We start from the raw sequence: 18,868 nt of genomic DNA, 5'->3' as shown, positions 1-18,868 counted from the left end.
GAACATGGTGGTGGCAGCATCATTCTGGGAGGTGGGAGTGGTGCAGGCATAGTCCACAATTTATTGACAATTTTCGGAAAGACTTGAATATCGATGTTTACAGACACTTTCCATTCAACCATATTGAGCTTCAGCTATTTAGCATAGAAGAACATGCAGAAATTTTATCCTCTGGATAAAAACAAGCTGCTACAGACACACCACCAATGACTACACTGTAGCAAAAGTAATACTTTTTATTTGTTAAAAGGAACAACTTTTATTGTTTTTTTTTTCATTCTTACAACTACACCGTGTGTTGGTCTATCACATAAAATCCCTGTAAAATATATTGAAGTTTGTGGTTGTATTATCACATAATTTGAAAATGTTCAGGAAGTACTAGTTAGCACTAGTACTAATACGTTTTCAAGATAGTAACAGTAAATAGGCACCCTATAAACTTATGCTAAAGTGAGCCGCTTTCATTTCCAGTCGACGAAGCAGAGGGCGTGAGCAAATTCCTGACTGAAACGACGGCTCAGTGGAAGAACTTGGCGCTGGAGGTCCGAAGTGTTCGCAGCATGCTGGAAGAGGTGATCTGTAACTGGGAGAAATACAGCAGCACCGTGGCATCGCTGCAGGCCTGGCTGGAGGACGCCGAGCAAATGCTCAACAAGTCGGAGGGCGCCAAGCGTGTAAGTACATTCAGAGGCTTGAGTGGCGACAACAGGGAACGGTGCATTTAAATAAATTTATTCTGATCTCAGATTGTCTCGTGTTGTCAGGCCCTGTTTTAGTTCTTCTTTTCCATGTCAGGATTTTTTCAGAAATCTCTCTCACTGGATCCAGCAGCACATGGACATGAACGACGCCGGGAATTTTCTCATTGAAACATGTGACGAAACCGTCTCTCGAGATCTAAAGCAGCAGCTTCTTCTGCTGAACGGGAGATGGAGAGAGCTATTTGTCAAAGTCAAACATGTAAGTTTGATGTTACCAAGCACACGCAGATTTATTAAGCCATACAGAAAGCGTGACGTGTTTTGCCTTCCCTCTGTTGTTTTCAGTATGCAAGAGCAGATGAGGTGGATAAACTGAGGCAAGACTATCAAGACGGGATTAATACCTTAAAGATGTTCATGGATGCCACCAATGAGAAGATGACCGCTCCTGTTCAAGTGTCTTTCCTCAACGTCAGAGCCTTCGTTCAAGACGTCGAGGTTTGACCATCACCTTCACTCTCAGTTTACACCTGTGCTATGTCTTTTTCTTTTCTGTATGTTGCTACTTGACTTTTTTTTTTTAAATTTGGGACAGGAAATCAAGCACAAAGTGCCAGCGATGGAAGCGGCCTCCAAGGCAGCAAGCCGCACAGCTCAGCTGTTGACCAAAGACACTCCGCAAGAGGAGATTTCTCAAATGATGGCTGTGATGGCTTCGATCAAAGAGCAGCTCAGTAAAGTGAGTGTGTGTACAACAGCATGTGCTGTTTTGCAATAAAATGATAAAAGATTGTTAAATTACGATCTCCTAATCCTAGAGCCAATATAATCTGCTAGGATTTCTTAATTATTCGGGTTCAACAACTTTTCACACATTTCTGTTTTTGTGCCTTCTTCTGCTTCGTGGACACAAGTCGTTGTTTTGTGCTAATAAACAAAGAGTGTTCCCTGGCCTTTTTTTTGTTAAAAACACAAACTATGATGTATTTCATTGACGTTTGATGTAACAAACAAACAAAAAGTAGTGCATGATTATGGAGTAAAGGGAAAAATAAAAATTTTCAGTGCCAGCTTTATAGAACTGAAATGTTTGCCTGTTCCTCTGCAAAATTACTCAAGCTCTATCAGGTGGAGGTGGGAAGTCGTGTTAGTTTTCTTCTGCACGTCATGTTAGCCAAAACGTCTCAACAATGGCTCTCTTCTTCCTTCTCTTCCATAAAAGCCAGACATGTGGGGTGTATTGCTAATTGACCTTTTAGGAGCTTTTCCTACCTGAACTGTTTATCTCTCCAGCTCCTCCAGAGTTACCACGGACCTCTTGCTCTTCTTTACGTTGGCTCGTCGGCTTGTCACATAAATTCTCAATAAATTAAGAATTTATTGTATTTGTGGTGGTTAAATGAAGGGTGTGGATCTATACATTTAAGATCTATACATCTTAAATGATGTTTCCTCTAAATAACATGTCGTGTTTATGTTTTTTTCCACGTGCCTTTTCTCCGGTCAGGTTAGGGAGAGATGTCTGCCTCTGCTTAGGGAGTCTCAGTCTCTCTTACCTCCACTGGAGGAAATGGAGAGGAACATCACCGGCTTCTACCAGGCTCTGGAGAAGGCCAGTCGTATCACCAGCACCACCGACTCTGAGGGACCAGTAGATTTTAAGCAGAAATGCCAGGTAGCTGTTCATAAATGTCATGCAGAGGGATTGAAATGTCAAATAAAATTTCTTAATTGTCTGGTTTTATTTATATACATTTAAATAGGAGCTGGCAACCTTCACACACAGCTGTAAGAAGTGCCTGACGGTAATAGAAAGAAACCACCAAACCATCCAAAAAGTGATGAGCACCAGTAAAACGCTCCAGCACATGGACATGAGTCTGCTGCAGAAACGAGTGGCAGACCTGCAGACTTCGTCACAGGTAACCTTAATAATCAAAGACGGCTTCATTTAATGCCTTGGCAGGGAAGTAATGACTCGTTTGATCGCCTGCAGAACATGATTAAGGAATCTACAGAGTGGCGAAAGCACGTGGAGGCAAACAGCAGCCTGATGAAGAGGTTTGACGAGTCACGAGTGGAGCTGGAAAAGGTTCTGAAAATGGCACAGAGCTGTCTGACGGAGAGAGGCAACCCTGAGGAGCTGCTGAAGAAACACACCGTAGGACTATTTTTATAGATTGAAGTGCTTTTAATCAAATTAATTGGTTCAGTGTTTTTTTTTATTTTTTATTTAACGACATAATTACAACAGTGCACCAATCAGAAATGTGCGGCTGACTTTTGATCTCCAGTTTTGAACAAATTTGAGCCATGAAGACAAATTTAAATAATTCCAATTTTCTCTTTTACAAATTTTAAAGCAAAGCCGATTCAGGGAGGAACCGACATGGATGCATCATCAGTGACTAAAACATTACTCTGTGTGTTTTCTATGGGTTTTTTTTTTTAGTTTGCACATTTTATTGACAATTTTTCCATGCAAGTGTACATACAGACTTTACACTATTTTCTTTTTCCAAATGTTCCATACATATTATTCAAGAAAAGCTGCACATATAATCTGTAACTGCCTTGGACATAGCAACTTTGCTAGTCTAGATGATATCCAATCTATCCATTCACTTGTAACAAACAAAAAGATCATCCAGTTTTTTTTTTTCTGTTCTTCTGTTCCGAGTCATCACAATTTTAACTCTCTTCTCATCGGAAACAAACTGTAAGCCAACTATTTACAGTCTGTAGCTCTATAAGGGTTCCCGTAACCACACTATTAATCAATAAAGTCTGATCTCCATGGTGAAATAAAACCCTGCCAATTTTTCCAATAATTCTTAAATTTTCCAGATTCTAATTTGATGGAAAAAATCAGCCTTTCCATAAAATAAATATTATGCATTACATCAACCCAATCTTCCCTTTTAGGAGCTTCTGCCTTCCATTTCCTAGTAATGGGTTTTTTGCTTGCTATCAACATAATCCTGTACATATATCTATCGCCTGCTCTTGTGAACCTTTCCATCCCTCTTCCCATGTACAGATCCTCAAATGTAAGTGGAATATTCACCCCCAGCACCTTATCCATACAATTCTTTACGTCCTGCCAATAGGGTACCATGTAGGCACAATCCCAAAATACACGGATGTGACCCGCTCTGTCTTTCCCGCACTGCCTCCAGCATTTTGTATTTTGGTGTTTTCTTTGTGCTGACGTACTGAAATATCTCCTCCCAGTTCTGCTGCGAAAGCCCACAATTAGCATCTTTTTCCCATCTTGCTTTTATGTATGCTGTATTACTTTTCTTCAAATTTTCCAATCCTGTGTACAGTTTTGAAATTATTTTCTTCCCCAAGTTTGATTCATTTGCTGAAATAAACATCTTAATTATACCAGATTCAAACTCAATTAAATTTATCCATTTAGTAGTTCCTCCGTATAGTGCCTCAATTGTAAGTACCTGTAGAGATCCTTGTTGTTTAATTCATATTTATTCTTTATTTCTTCAAAGCTTTGTATAGTATTTTTCTTAACCATCTCCCAGAATATCTTTGGACCCTTTTCCCATTTACTAAATGTTTTTGTCTGTTACATTAGGTTTAAAATCTGAGTCATGTGCTATCCACCTCAGTACTCTACTTTGCTCTGTCAACCCATATTTTAAAATAATTTTGTTTTCTATGTTTTTTTAGCATACAGGTTCAGTTTTAGTCCATATTTCAAAGAAATTATTCCATGAAAAACCCTTGAAGAACTGTTAAAATTGCATTTATTATATCTGCCTTAGGTTTAAAAACATTAACATTAGTTAGTTCTTTATTATTTTTAATCAAAGTTATTAAGAGACACTGTGGAAGAGTTGCAGACTCCTGTATTAAACAGGCCAAAGATAAACATATTAATTATATGCTTATGTAAGATTCATTCAATGAGATGCATTCAGAAGAAAAATCTTAATTTTACCTCTCACCTTTTAAGACCAGACTGTCTTTTAATAACTGCAACATCGTAAAATAAATAGGTTTCTATGTTTAAAGTTAAATTTAACTTCATTTACAAGTTACACTGCAACTTTCAGCATATTTACCAAAAAAATTACATGACTGAACTAAAAAGGAAACGTGTGTTTTGTGACCAGGTTCATACACATACATGTTTAATAGACCTGCTGTCTCTCAGATGGGATGTGAACCCTGAAAAATATCCCGGTGTTGTTTGCAGGAGTTCTTCGGACAGCTCGACCAGCGGATTTTAAATTCATTCCTTAAGGCTTGTGATGAGCTGACAGACATTTTACCCGAGCAGGAGCAGCAGTCGCTGCAGGAAACGGTTAGAAAGCTCCACAAACACTGGAAGGTTGGTTGAAATTAATCTATTAATCCATATAATTTGTAATAATAAATATTGGTATCTTAAAGATGCAGTTTTACTTCGCAAAGATATTCTAAATACTCACTTCTCTGTTATAGTTCTGTCATAACACGTAGTCAAATATAATTTTAGAGTTTGTGTTTCTCCAACACCTCAGCTGTGTGAGAGTGACTTGAAACCATCTTCTGTTATAAATATGAGCGCAGACTTCATGAGCGTCGTCCTCTTTCCTCAGGACATTCAGACGGACGCCCCGTTTCACCTCCTCCACCTGAAGGTGGAGGGCGAGAGGAGCAAGCTGATGGCGTCGCTGCAGGAGTGCCAGGCAGAGCTGACCAGGGAGAACCGGCACCTGGCCAACATGGGGAGTGAGAGGCTCATCAAGGAGCACAGGGTGAGCACAGCACTAATCAACATGTGGTGCTTATTCCAGTGGGAAAAAGATGACAGTGCCCTGCAGAAATACAAATGTCAAAGTTTTCATTGAGATTTTCATGTGACAGTTTCGCTTTGTTGCTCACTTTTAAAGTGAAAGGAGAAAGCCATTTGTATTCAGGCCACCCTGGTTGATACTTTCAGTGCCTGGAACTCACAAACATGCAGACATTCATACACCGATCCGGTAGTCAGCTTGGGGTTGATGTCAGGCGAACCCACATTCAGACGTCAAGATGGCTCCTTCTTGGGTTTTCTTGGCATATCATGGTTCACATTTAGCCATAAATTTAGACTTGTTTGTAAAAAAAATGCTGAGAATGATGTATCCTTTTTTTTTCCTCATATTTCGCAACAGGGCAACAATTGTACAACATAATATAACATTGAAGTTTATGGTTTTAATGTGACAGATTTTCCTGGGTCACTGTGTTGTTCTGACATGTTCTGCTGTGAAATATCCCGGGTTTTTTAGGCGTTTTTTAGGGAGAAGGGCCCTCAGTCCATCTGTGAGAAACGGCTACAGTTGATGGAGGAACTCTGCCAAAAGCTGCCGGAGGCCGACCCGGCTCACCAGATCCTGGAAACGGCAAGGAGGGACTTCGCCGAGGTTCAGGAGGAAATTGGGAATACTCATCAGAAGTTAATGCAGCACCAAGATAAATGGAAAGAATACGATGCAAGGTGCAGTATTTTCAACAAAATATTCATTTTGTGAGACGAGTTAAGCTGATACGAGAAAAGAAGCAGGTTGAAGTTTTTCTCTTCCTCTTGATGAAAATCTATAAACTAGAAGTGTTTCAACAGCATGAGTGGCTGTGCGTTTTTTACATACCTCAAGTAATTCATGTTCTTCTGCTGCTTTTTACAGACGCAGCTGTATTTTCAGTGTGTTAGTATGAACATTTTTGCCCAATTAAAAACAGTAAATCTGCATTATTGAAAAGTATAATTAGCCTGATACTGAAGTGATACTCACTTCTAATCCTAAATATAATATATTTAAAATATATTTCTTTGTGAGAAATATATCTGACAGCTTCTTGATGATAGAGTTTTTTTTTTTTTTTTAAATATATAAGCCAAAATGCACATAAAGCTTTTATACGTTCCCCCCTTTTCTGATTGGTTTCTTTATTCCCTTTCATGTTGCTGAACAGGTACGCTGAACTCTCGTGTTGGCTTATATCCAAAGAAAGTCAGCTGAGGCTGCTGAGGAACCGAGCCAGCGACCCCAGAAAGTACAACCAGGTGAAAACGACCATAATGGTGAGTCACATTCTTCGCCATGCTTCTTTCACGGTTTGTCGTTTGCCGTGTAATGCCCACTTCTCAGTGTCACTCCTGAGGAGACGAGACACTTTCTTGTTAGTTCCATCAACTTTTGCTCTTGTTTCCAGGAGCTGAGAAATGATGCAGAGCTCCAGGAGGGGAACCTTGCTTGGCTGAAAGCCCGTATGGCTGTATTAATCGAAATCTGTGCTGACAGTGATGCCCAAAGGCAGGGAAGCACTCTGAGCAAGCTCTCTGCTGATTTTAAAGGTCTCCTTGCCTCTCTCTTTGAGGTAAATCACTCTCGTGTTTTTTAGAAGACCTCTGAGACGTTTAGGTCCAATTTCCTCTCCGTTGTTGAAGGCCGTGACCTTATTTTTGGAGGAACATGTGGAGAATATGATTATAGCTGCACAGTGTATTGAATTACAATTGCTATACCAGTTTGCACTATACTGCGCAGGCAAAGGGCTGCTTATTTAGTGGACTATTACGATCGGTTCCAAGCATTAAACTAACTTTTTCTTACCATGACATCATGTTTATTTAAATTTCTTTTAACAAATAATCAGATCTGTACATCCAGAGGTGGTTTAAAAAATGTAAAAGTTAGAGCATAATATGAAACAAAGATTGCAGACATGAGGAGCACATTGGTGAAATTTGAACATTAATGTTATGAAAGAATTTTGGTGCTTGAAATTTCAGATAAGTCCTAAGTTTTAGTTTTGTAAAAGTAGTTGAATTTGCCCAATTCATAGGTTCATTAAAATAGTGGCCCAAAATGAAATTAGCATGTAAAATGTGTTGTATACTGTGATATATAGAATAAAATAAAACACTACATATAATTCTGTGAGAGCTCAAGTGTAACATGCATACATCAGTGTCATAATAACAAATGGAGAATCTAAGATTGCTTCTTTAAACAATGTGTGTAAGCTCAAATAAAGAAGTCCTGGCATGAATGGCTGAAGCTTGTTGTGGTGAAAAGAGTGAAAAGAGTCCTGGACTCATCAGAGAGGAAGAAGACATAACTTTTAAAGCAGCAAAATGCACTGATATGAAAATGAGATGGTAGAAAATAATGAGTGAGGGAAAAATGGATAATAATCACAACTAGTGTCATAAATGATGTAATATCTGACTCTTATGTTTTCCATGTTTCCTAAAATGGCATCAACGTCTTCTCGTCAGATTTTTTGACCGTAAACAGTGGTTTAAGGCACCATCTTTTATTTTTCTCTTATTTTTTTGCAAGGCTGAGAAGATGGTGCTTGCAGTGGGGGACTGTGTGCAGTTCAGAGAGGAAGTACAGACGACCTTGGATGACCTGGTTCAAGGGCAGAAAGAAGCACAGGCCGAGGCGACCAAAATCCTGGACTGTCCTACTTCCAGAGAAGCCCAACAACTTCTGCTTGTTCATCAGGTGTTGCATGACAGATTGAATCTTTTCTTTATTTATTTATTGTGTTCCCGTTTAATGAAATCAGCTTCATATTGTGAATGTACTCGGCCACCCGCAGCAACAGTTAAAGCGCCTAAAGCTGAAAAGGAAGGACGTCCAGCAGCTGATCACCAGAGGTCAGCAGCTCCAGTCTGAGGAGGGGCTGGGAGAGACTCTGCAGCAGGACCTGCAGAGCTTAGAAAACACAGTGAGCAAAATGGAGCAGAGTATGGACTCGCAGGAGCAAAACCTGGAGGTGAGCAGGAGAGATTATTTAAACATTTAGTATTATTTTAACTTTCATAAAAGCTACCTTTCACACAACGATTATTAGATTCCAATAGATATGTTAGATCATTTTAATAAAGGAATAATTCTTATAAATCAAAATCACTTTTGAAAATGACACAGAAATGTGTCATTTTTCTGTTATTGTTACAGTTACAATCCAACCACATTTTTTCAGCTTTAGTTAATAAATAACAGATTTCTTAATTCCCTCTTTTTTACCCATTTCTTTTAGGGATAATATATGCTTCGGCAGCTTCAAGCTGCAAAAAAAAACAGTTTGTTTTCATTTATTTAGTTTAATCTGTAAAAAAAAAAATACAAGAAAATGCAGCCTCACACAGAAAAAGGATTTTATTGCCAACAACTTATTCCATGCTTCAGGCAGATTTAGGTTTGAAGTTTTCTTTTATATTTTACCAACCTTCTCCTTTTGACTGTAAGTAATATAAACAAAGTAATATAAACATTTTGGAGCGGTCCAGCCAGAGTTCAGAGTTGAATCTGAGTCTGTGGAAAAAGCTGAAGGGAGGCTTTCCAACCTCAAAGACATCGCTGAAAGAAATTTGTCCAATTACCAGTTGAAAAATACAGAAAGCTGGTCAGCATTTCAGACTATGAAAAGTTTTTCCTTTGATAAAGGTATAAGTAGCATTCAGCGCTTTATCTTGACAACAACAAATCGTTTTTTTTTTAACTGATCCATCTTTCAGATTTTGTTTTGATTGATTTCTGTCTCCCTTTTTTGATAACTGAAATTAGAAAAAAACCAAAAAAAAACCGAGTCAAGATCTATTTAAAAAGATTCTGAGTTTTTAGACGCTGAAGCCAAAGCGTAACGCCACATTACGACCAGGAAGCCAAGGATTAGGAGTCACAACTCTGAGATAACACACATAGCGCACACTTATTACTACTACTACTTCTTTTCACCGATCATTTAAAAATTAATATTTTAGTTTTTTCAGTCATTGTGGATACTTCTGTATGAGGTTGAATTTGGTGTGTTTCAGGTCACTCTGGCTGCTTGGCAGGAGTTTGACAGTCAGCAGGAAGCAGTGAACGAGTTTGTCAACAAAGCCCGCTCCACAATAGACAGAGATCTGAATTTCAGCAGCCCAGAGAGCCTCGCCGTTGAGCTGGACCAAGCAAACGTGAGTACATTTAGTAAAAAGCTAAAACAATCCGCTGAGAATTTTTCCTCGCAATACGAGGGAAACTTTGGAGGATTCTCTGGAAGCGATGCAAATCGTGCCGTGTTGTGAACAGGTGATGCTGAAGCAGTGCGAAGCGGAGGTCTTACACATGAACACCTTGTTGAAGAGAGCGACAGAAATACAACTTGGTCCAAAAAACAAATCTCTGCTTCTGCAACAAGCTCGTTCGCTCAGCGAGCAGGTGGACAAAGTAGACACCGGCCTGAAGAAAGAGTAAGTTTATAGACTTCTTGTATTAATAATGCATTATAATAATGTTTTAATTGGGATAGTCTCAATGATTTACACATGCTCTTCCAAATATATTCCGGGCACTATTTGTTTCTTTGCAGCTTAAATCAGTTTGTTTTCTCCTAGGGTCAAGAGCCTGGAAGAGATGAAAAGTCAGTGGGATCGATTTGGAGCCGGATTTGAATCGTTTTCTTCGTGGATATCTGAAAAGGAGAAACAGCTAGATGTAATAAAATCATCTAATTTGTCTCTTGAGGAGCAGATCAAAGCACTTAAGGTAAAATATGGATAAACATTAAGCTACAGTTCTTTTGAGCCACAGAAACGGCACTTTGCATGAGAAATCAATGAAGCTTAAAGCACACATTGGTCATGTGCTGGTAGACTGTCTGTGCTGCACATCAGTATTCGTCTCAAACCCAGAAGAGGGGAGAAACCTGCTGCTGTTTCTGGGATTTCCAACCTTGAAAAGTCTTCAAAGCTGTTGAACATTTGCACATTTTGCCTTGTAACAACCACAAACTGCAATGGCTTTGTTTTGTAAATCTCATGTGACAAACCAACACAAAGTGGTGCATAAGTATGAAGTGGAAGGAAAAGTATAGAGTCCTAATCCAAAATTTAATCTCTACTCTCAAATCTGGCTAGTAGGTCAAAAATCATTTTCGCAGCAAATACGAAACGTTCCCTAGTCAGATGAGACTTAAAAGAAATTCTTGTCCTCCATTTAAAACTGGGATTGCTTTTCTTGTGCAGGAACAATAAAAATAATCTTAATTTATGTAAAGACGGATGGAAGCTGCCTTAAGCTTACAGCCAGAATTGTGTAAATATTTTGCAAGACAAAAACATTGCTAGGTTTAAGTTAGCAAGAAATCACGTAGCATCTGTTCATAACTTACTTTAACATACAGGACTGTGCTTCTTCAGCTAATCCTCGACTTTGCTGCGTTTTTGCATGTCAGGGTGTCGGAGCAGAACTTCAAGACCGAGCCGAGTTCCTGTCGCAGCTGGAGACGGACTCCCAGGCGCTGGCCCAGTTTGTGTCTTCGGGCGAGGCGGCTCGCATTAAAGCCCGTCTGACCCAAATTGGCAGGTACTGGGAGGAGCTGAAGGAGAGCGTTCAGACGCTTGACGGGCAGCTGGAGGAAAGCTCCTCTCACCAGCAAAAGTTCACACTGAACCTGAACGAGGTTGATAGTTTACCCATAATCTTACAGGATAACCTTTGCATTTGGCGTTGGCGTACATATTCGTTTCGATCTTGCTTCTCTTAAAGGTACAAGCATCTCTTCGTCAGCTTCATGCAAAACTGGAGAGTCCCGTTAAATCCTGCACTTCATCATCTGAGACTTACAAAGCCCTTCAGAGCCACATGGTATGAAGATCTGCTTTCTTCTTTGTTAATAAACACATTTTGTTTTTTAATAATGGACTGCTAGTCATTCTTTCATGTGTTAACGTCGGTTCACAGGCAGCTGCTGCGAACTGTAAATGTCTTATGTTGTTACCTAGGATGCCTGTCAGTGCCTGGAGCAGCTGAAGGGCAACTTACTGTCGCTGTCAGCTAGTGCCAGACGAATCAGTGACAAGGAGCATGCGGTTCGGGCCGTGACGGAGCTGAACACCAGCTACCAACATGCCCTGGAGGAAGCAAAGGACAAGCAGAGCACTTTGGAAAACCTTCTTTCTACCTGGCAAAAGTATGAGTTTGTGAATATGAACCTAACATATATAGTCATTATATTGATACATATGAAAATGCAGAAACATATTAAGAAATGGTTGAATTTATACCACTTTAGTTTTTTCACAATTTTTAAATTTTGTCATAGCTTCAATAAAAACTGAAATTTGAAGATTTTTAAAACAGATCAGCTGTTTTTGAACAGATTTTATTTCTCTTTTTGCAAGTTTTCAACTAACATTAAACAATGTCTTGGAAATGTATTCACGTTTGCAACAAACTGCAAACTTCAGCGTGTTTTATTGGAGTCTTGTATACTAGACAAGCGCTATTACAAATCTCAAAAGTGTGATGTGCATTAGTGTTGAACCCTCATTCAGAAAACACTCAAATTCCTGCACAAAAGCTGATTCAGAAAGTTATAAAGCAGATAAAAAGGAGGAAAATTAAATGCCTGACAGACATCTTTGCTTTAGCAGATTGTAGACATATTGTAATCCTTCACAATCTAGAGTTATCCCTTCTTAGGGCTTAATCTGAAAACAACACAATCAGCTAGCAGCGTGAACTGAGGTTTTAATGTCACAGTTTAAGACAGAAGTGTCCCTGTTCTGCGTCAGGTTTGAGAAGCAGCTGTCAAACTTTGTGTCCTGCTTGGAGAGAAGTGAGTCTGCATCCAAACCAGAAAGTCACTGTCTGTCTGCTGACAAAGCCAAACTGCGCACCGAGATGCAAGACTTGCAGGTACAGCAAACCATCAATGTACATCTAACAACATGACTACGATTTAAACCTAAAATAAGGACGTTGTTGTTACAGAGACACATTGACGTTTTTCTTTCAGGCTCTGCAGGTTGAGGTAGAGTCCCTTAAAAAGGCCCATGAAGACCTGGCCTCTCTGGGAACGTTGTTATATCCCACAGCACCTGAAGAAAATGTTACGAAGCTAACAGATGAGCTGGGGACGCTGCAGCAAAGACTGCTTGTCCAACAGGAAGTCATCCCTCAGAGGTAAAACAGTCACAGAAATACATCCAGTAACGGATCAAGGTTTCTGGTGAAGTTTGATTTATTGTTATTGATTTGTTCCGATGTGTTAAGAGGCCTAACTGCAGCTAAAAGAGGAGAATATATTAGAGAATGCTAAAACTGCTAAACACCAATACATGGAAATGTGAAGCAAGCGTCTCTCTCTCTCCCAGGATCACAGAGCTGCAGAGCCATGCATCGCTGGTGGAGCAGTTTGACCAGGCTCTTCTTAAATTCTCTGAGTGGAGTGAGACCGTACTCTCAAATCTGCACACAGCTTCTCAGATCAACATCGGCAATCTGCAGGGATCTGCTACTCAAGTAAAGGTGAGATCCAGACCATTGTTTAAAATGGAGATGTGTCTGATTTTTGACTTGTGATTTTAAAACTCTGACATGCTGATTTTGATTTCTCTACAAGGACAGTCATTTTAAAAAGTTTGACAACACCACTAAAACTATTTTATCTGGCATTCCTGCCATCATTTGTCTATGTTCGGAGCAGAGAGAAGAAGCTGTGACAAAGGTTTTGCTAATACTTTTAAACAAATACAAGATGATTACATTTTAAACCAGCTTTAGCACTTTATATTATTAATTGCCTGGCTAGTGCAGCTAGCATTATTGTGTAGTTCCTTACCTTGACTCTGGGGAAAACCAGACAAAACAAAGTAACTATGCTGTACATCCACTGACCCTTCCTACTATATAACTTTAAGTCTTCTTAGCTTGGTAACACAATGAGTTAGGGATGTCATTAGGAAAACCAGGTAGTGCTTTGGTGCGTTCAATGCTTAGAAAAACATTGAATTTTTCAGTTTCCACTTGACTGGCTCAGGCTGATTAAGTTAAAAAATCCTCCAGGTTTAGTTTACCAGCTTTTACTGCTGTCCTTAACGAGCCCTCAGACTCAACTGGAGGATAATGTTTTGTTTCAGAGCAGAGTCTATTTATCCTGGTTCTTTTTGCTTTAACAGGAGACAAAGTTGGTCCTGCAAAAGAACTCAAGCGTGAAGCAAAGCTTAGAGGAGCAGACCGAGAAGCTCTGCAAGATCTGTGAGCCCACTGATGCGCAGCTCCTCCATAACAGAGTAGAAAGCTGCCTTCAGTCCTACCATGAGGCTCAGTGTCTAGCTGAGCTGCAGCTGGAGTGCCTGGAAAAGCTGGAGGCCTTCCTGCAGACCCACGCAGAGTTGGCAGGAGTGCTGCGCGGTCTCAGGCAGACGGTGGAGAGCGCAGGGAGCTGGGACCGTGGAAGGGTAGAGGAGCTGCAGCAGGAGCTCGCTGCCATTATTCCTGACATCAGTGAGCTGGAGTCCTCTGCTGTCAATCTGGACAGCAGCCTCTGCAAAGGTCACCTCCACATCGGAGTCGAAGAGGGTTCTCACAAGTCCTGCCGCATGCTGGCCGATTCGCTCAGCGCCGAGTTGGACACGGTGAGGAACTTGCTCGGTACGAAGCAAAGCGAAGCCGAGGCCTTGGGTGTGCTGTGGACTTCGTTCAGGCAACGGAAAGAGCAGCTGCTCAAGGCTGTGGAAGACATCGAGGAAAAAGCCGACCACCAGGCCTTCAAAGAGCCCAGCTTGCATGGGCTGCAGCAACGGTATGGTGCTAAGAAAGTCCCATAAAATTCTGCCAGTGTCTTGTAAAAGTACCATAAACTTTCTCCTAGTTTTTGGGTGTTTTACTGTGACTCTGTGCGATGGATCCACAAAAACGTAGAGCATTATTGTGAAGGAGAAGAAAACTGACTCAGTTTTTAATAAAAAAAAAAATCAACCCTAGAAGTGTAACATGCACGCTTTCTGGTTACACAGTTTTATTTAGTGAGTCATATTTAAAGGGGAATGGCACTTTTAAAGCAAATTTGATTCTTTAATTTGACTTTTAATGCAAATTTTAATGGAACTTTGCATTAAAAGTGTCATTATTTGCTGAATAATGCAAATTTTAAACATTTAACTTTTAATGCAACTTTTAGAGCACCTTTGAATTAAAAGTGTCATTAATTACTGAATGAAACTTCAGGACAACAGTCGTAATCATTTATGAAGAGTCATTCATGTTTATGACAGTTGTAACCCCTCCAAATAGTGTTACCAGATTTTGTTGTATTCTTTTCCTTCCTCTTCACACTTGTACACTAATTTATCTTGGTTTATCACATAAAATCCCAGTTAAATAAATTGAAGTTTGTGGTTGTGACAAACTTCATGGCAAAGACATGAATAGTTTTGACAAAGGGCTGTAAATGCCTCGTATATATAACTGCTGCCATTATGAGCGTGAAAACAGACGCAGTAATAACACGTTGTCCCTCTCGTCTGTCAGACTTCGGTTCTTTAACCAGCTAGAGGATGAGCTTCAGTCACACCAGCACGAAGAGCAGTGGCTGAGGGACAAGGGCAACCAGCTGGCCCAGAGAGACGCAGAGCTGGCCGGGGAGGTTTTGAGGGAAATTAGTCTGCTGGAGACGACGTGGGAGGACACAAGGAGGCTCATAACAGAGAGGTAACGCAGAGGAAACGCTTGGATGATTTTAACCTTTTTTTTTAGCAGATGGTGATCTAAAGCTTGTCATCTTTCTCAGACAAGAGCAGTGTAATGTTCTTGCTGAGCTAACAAGAGATTACCAAACCCTGAAAACCAGCATCAGGGGCATTGTTGAGCGTGCAGAACCTCTGGTGGACATAAGCTCAGTTCTGAAGGACTATGAGGAAACCAAGAGATCACTAACCAAGGTTAGTGAGCTAAAAGAACCGTTTTTAGTAGCTTGTGATGAAACATTTCTTTTATTGCTTCTCTGCTGAACCATTTTGCTTTGTATGATTCCTCCATAGCATGAATCACTGAAGGCAGAGATGAGTGGGAAGCAACAAGAGCTGGACCAGTTTTCAGTCAAAGGAAAACATCTTGTGACTGAACTGAAGAAGATCCCGGACTGCGACAGTGATATGATAAAGAAAGACATGGAGAAAACTGTTGATCACTGGCTGGATGTAAGCATATCTTTAAGATATTTTATTATTGATACCATATGGTAATATTTTAGGTACTAGCAGATTGGGTTTGGAGGCAAATCATTAAGAAAATAGCGTCACTTTTTATCTTTTAGTTGTATTTTGTGGGTATGTTTTTTCCAGACTTCCTTACAGAGGAAACTTTCTGTGTTGTTCATACAGATTATTTAAACTACATATCATTGTGTCTTGATATAAACCAAATAACTTCACTGTAAGAAACAGGCAGCCATCTTTTAATCCCTTCTAATTCTTCCCCAGATGTCTGAGAAAATAGAGGACAACATCGATCGCCTCCATCACAGTTTGGACCTGTGGGGCGACGTGCGCAACCTGAACGAAGACATCGAGAGTTGGACTAGCAGCTGTGGGATCGAACTCAATGAGATCCTGAACAACTTTAGCAACAGTCAGAAGGTCTCAGCAAGACTCTCTGGGCTGCAGGTACGTTTTTAAGAGGTCTTAGAAGATATAAGGAATTACTTGTTTAGCTCTGTTAAATAAGGATCAGTTATTTATGCAGATGATTATTCAGATACACCTTGAAGAGATTGTATAGTTGTTTTTTATTGTTTGTTTTATCAACAGGGAGAAATTAGAGAGAAGGAGCAGAAACTTGAACTCCTCCAAAACAAAGTGTCTGAGCTGACAAAGTGCTATCAAAGTGAAGACACTCCAGCTAAACTGCAGGTATTTAATGACAATAAACATTTATATTTTTATTCTTATTGATTGTTATGCAAATAGGACTTCATTTGTTTTCACTGACCAACAAATACAACAAATGCTTTCTCATCTAAAAAAAATACACTGATCAGTTTTGTGACCAAATCCCATTTTTTAAATCTTTTACCCATCAGAACAATTTTAATCAATTTTCTGTAATAACTATAACTAACAGAGAAAATATTTCTTTCTAGCTTTTCTGCAGTGAACAGAAAGTCATTAATCATTTCTATTAGGAAACAATGTCACATTTTGTGTGTGTGAGTATATTATTATTTTGAAACAATTGCAATTATGTAGTTGATATTCTGCATCAAATTACAAATGACTAATTAGCATGATTAAAGCATTTCACATTACTAACCTTAAACATCACTCTGAGACTTCTAAAAAGCTCAAGATTTCCACATCCAGCCTGATTCATAACCACAGATAAAAGTCTGACAGAATTAAACAGAATTAAATCAAAACTGAAAATAGCCAGTCCTCCCACTCAAATAGTCTGACTTCTTTGTAATAAATACAATTAAAGACCCACACCTGTTTACAACACAAACGCTCAGGTGTTGGAGACAGACCTACAGAAGAAGATCAGCACTGTTCAGATGCTGCACGAGCAGGTCAGAGGAAACCTCACTGACTTCACGTCCCAGCGTAAACAGCTAGAAGACTACATCTCGCAGATGTCTGCGTGGCTAAAAAGCATGGAGGACTCTTTGGTTTCCTCTCCAACCGGATCAGATCCTGAGGACATCTGCAGAGTAAAGGTGCGACTTAAATAAGTGTCAAAGATTCAGAAAACTCCGTAAACTGAGAACAGTCTGCTGGACAGACAGAGATACTGATGTTTTAAGGAAAATCCTAACCTACATATCTGAACATGTTCGGCAGGACCTTCTGAAAGAGCTTCAAAATCAGCAGGGGAGCATCGACTCGACCAGGGAGAGCCTCAACAACCTGTGCAGAAAATATCCGTCTGAGGAGCTGGCCGGCTTGGGGTCGTCTCTCACCGACCTCATCAAGACTTACGAGTCTGTGAACCAGCTTTCTGCCAGGACTCTGAACTCACTACAAAACTGCCTTCAGCAACAGTTCAATGGTGAGGCATGCAACTTAATAATTTATTTAGCATTTCTTAATCTAAAATGCTTCCTTCCTACTTTTAAAAGGGTGGAAAAGAAATCCCTTTGCTTCAACTTTTCACTGTCAGAACTGTATATCCAAATATGAATATAAAATAGTATTTTAGTTACATTAGATAGATTTAATAGATTTCCAGTTTCTATGTTTGTATCAAAGTTATATATATATATATATATATATATATATGAAAATATTTTACTAACATTAATATTGACGTTTTAATACTGCCCAATGCAGTGAAAACGAAACAAATGGAAAATTATGTGTTTCCTTTGTTGATATAACAGTTGAAACAGACGTCAATAAACTGATTTTTTTTATTGCATTATCTGCTTTAGACACAGAATATTTAATGAGTTTATTAACGTGACTTATAGCAAGTGCTTCCAGTCTAAGAAACCTAAGACAGTTCAAACTCCGACCACTAGATGGTGCCAAAACATGTCTAATGGGATTCTTAGTGAAAGGGACTAACGCTGTCAGGTTCACTGGGAGGCATAATTTGGATGTTTTTTGGAGGATTTTTTTGCCTTACAATTACAGATTAAAGTCATTTAAAATATTCAAAGTTTTGGTCTGTGATTTAATTTCAAATATTGAGAAATGGAAACAATATCTTCTTCTATCTTAGAAAGAAGGTGGACTGCTGGAACCGCTGTTTTCTTTGCAAACAGATTTAGTCTTTATCAGGATAAACTACATGCTAACTAAGATAGTCACAGGATGTTTGTATGCTGAAAAAAAAGTCATGAGGACGACAATGTGATGTATTTTTTGTCCTAGTGTAGCCTTGGTGGTAAATATTTGTATTTGCATCTTCAGACCTTGTCCAGGAGTTTCATCGCTGGCTTTCAGAGCAAAGGGAGATTGTGAAAGAATGCTCTGATCGATCAGGAGACACGCAAATAGTGGAACGTAAGCTGCAAAAGCTTAAGGTAATGGAGTGCATCTTTTCTCCTCTAATGTAAAATGAAATCCACTTTGGAAAAAACATTCAAAGTATTGCGGTTTGTGTCTTAGGGCGCGATGGATCGCGTGGAGGAAGGCGAGATAAGACTCAAGCAAGTCTGTGAGGAAGGAGAGAAACTTCTTCTTCATCTTCCCAAAGCCAGCGCTGGGCAGGTCCAGCAGCACCTGTCCTCCATCCAGCAGGACTGGGACAGCTTTGTGGAGCAGTGCAAGCAGAACCAGCAGATCCTTGAGGACAGCGCGTCCCTCATGAAAGGGTAACAGACTGACGTAAGCTAGTTGTATAGAGCAGCTTGTGAATGCGCCGTTTTTAAGCAAACAAACCCTTATA

At 39.7% G+C, this 18,868-nt stretch overlaps 1 protein-coding gene across 1 annotated transcript in view; it reads left to right on the top strand.

The window, feature by feature from the left end:
* Window positions 1-18,868, top strand: part of syne1b (spectrin repeat containing, nuclear envelope 1b) — a 99,263-nt gene that overhangs the window by 18,180 nt on the left and 62,215 nt on the right. The window contains exons 15-47 of the mRNA XM_088002672.1: window positions 475-677; window positions 799-963; window positions 1,050-1,202; window positions 1,300-1,443; window positions 2,212-2,379; window positions 2,468-2,626; window positions 2,701-2,865; window positions 4,924-5,058; window positions 5,309-5,467; window positions 5,984-6,192; window positions 6,669-6,777; window positions 6,909-7,073; window positions 8,042-8,209; window positions 8,307-8,483; window positions 9,529-9,669; window positions 9,785-9,945; window positions 10,090-10,240; window positions 10,929-11,156; window positions 11,243-11,341; window positions 11,479-11,666; window positions 12,271-12,394; window positions 12,495-12,661; window positions 12,853-13,006; window positions 13,657-14,282; window positions 15,011-15,190; window positions 15,270-15,420; window positions 15,520-15,678; window positions 15,961-16,143; window positions 16,288-16,389; window positions 16,989-17,192; window positions 17,317-17,524; window positions 18,391-18,503; window positions 18,589-18,794. Of these exons, the coding sequence (XP_087858798.1) occupies window positions 475-677; window positions 799-963; window positions 1,050-1,202; window positions 1,300-1,443; window positions 2,212-2,379; window positions 2,468-2,626; window positions 2,701-2,865; window positions 4,924-5,058; window positions 5,309-5,467; window positions 5,984-6,192; window positions 6,669-6,777; window positions 6,909-7,073; window positions 8,042-8,209; window positions 8,307-8,483; window positions 9,529-9,669; window positions 9,785-9,945; window positions 10,090-10,240; window positions 10,929-11,156; window positions 11,243-11,341; window positions 11,479-11,666; window positions 12,271-12,394; window positions 12,495-12,661; window positions 12,853-13,006; window positions 13,657-14,282; window positions 15,011-15,190; window positions 15,270-15,420; window positions 15,520-15,678; window positions 15,961-16,143; window positions 16,288-16,389; window positions 16,989-17,192; window positions 17,317-17,524; window positions 18,391-18,503; window positions 18,589-18,794 (5,824 nt within the window). The remainder of the gene's footprint in view (window positions 1-474; window positions 678-798; window positions 964-1,049; window positions 1,203-1,299; window positions 1,444-2,211; window positions 2,380-2,467; window positions 2,627-2,700; window positions 2,866-4,923; window positions 5,059-5,308; window positions 5,468-5,983; window positions 6,193-6,668; window positions 6,778-6,908; window positions 7,074-8,041; window positions 8,210-8,306; window positions 8,484-9,528; window positions 9,670-9,784; window positions 9,946-10,089; window positions 10,241-10,928; window positions 11,157-11,242; window positions 11,342-11,478; window positions 11,667-12,270; window positions 12,395-12,494; window positions 12,662-12,852; window positions 13,007-13,656; window positions 14,283-15,010; window positions 15,191-15,269; window positions 15,421-15,519; window positions 15,679-15,960; window positions 16,144-16,287; window positions 16,390-16,988; window positions 17,193-17,316; window positions 17,525-18,390; window positions 18,504-18,588; window positions 18,795-18,868) is intronic.

The sequence above is a fragment of the Poecilia mexicana genome, unplaced genomic scaffold (assembly GCF_051168715.1).
Source record: "Poecilia mexicana isolate PSO_F unplaced genomic scaffold, ASM5116871v1 scaffold_22, whole genome shotgun sequence".
Classification (NCBI taxonomy): Eukaryota; Metazoa; Chordata; class Actinopteri; order Cyprinodontiformes; family Poeciliidae; genus Poecilia; species Poecilia mexicana.
Note: the sequence above shows the minus strand (reverse complement) of the source record. Positions and strands in the feature narration are given on the sequence as shown.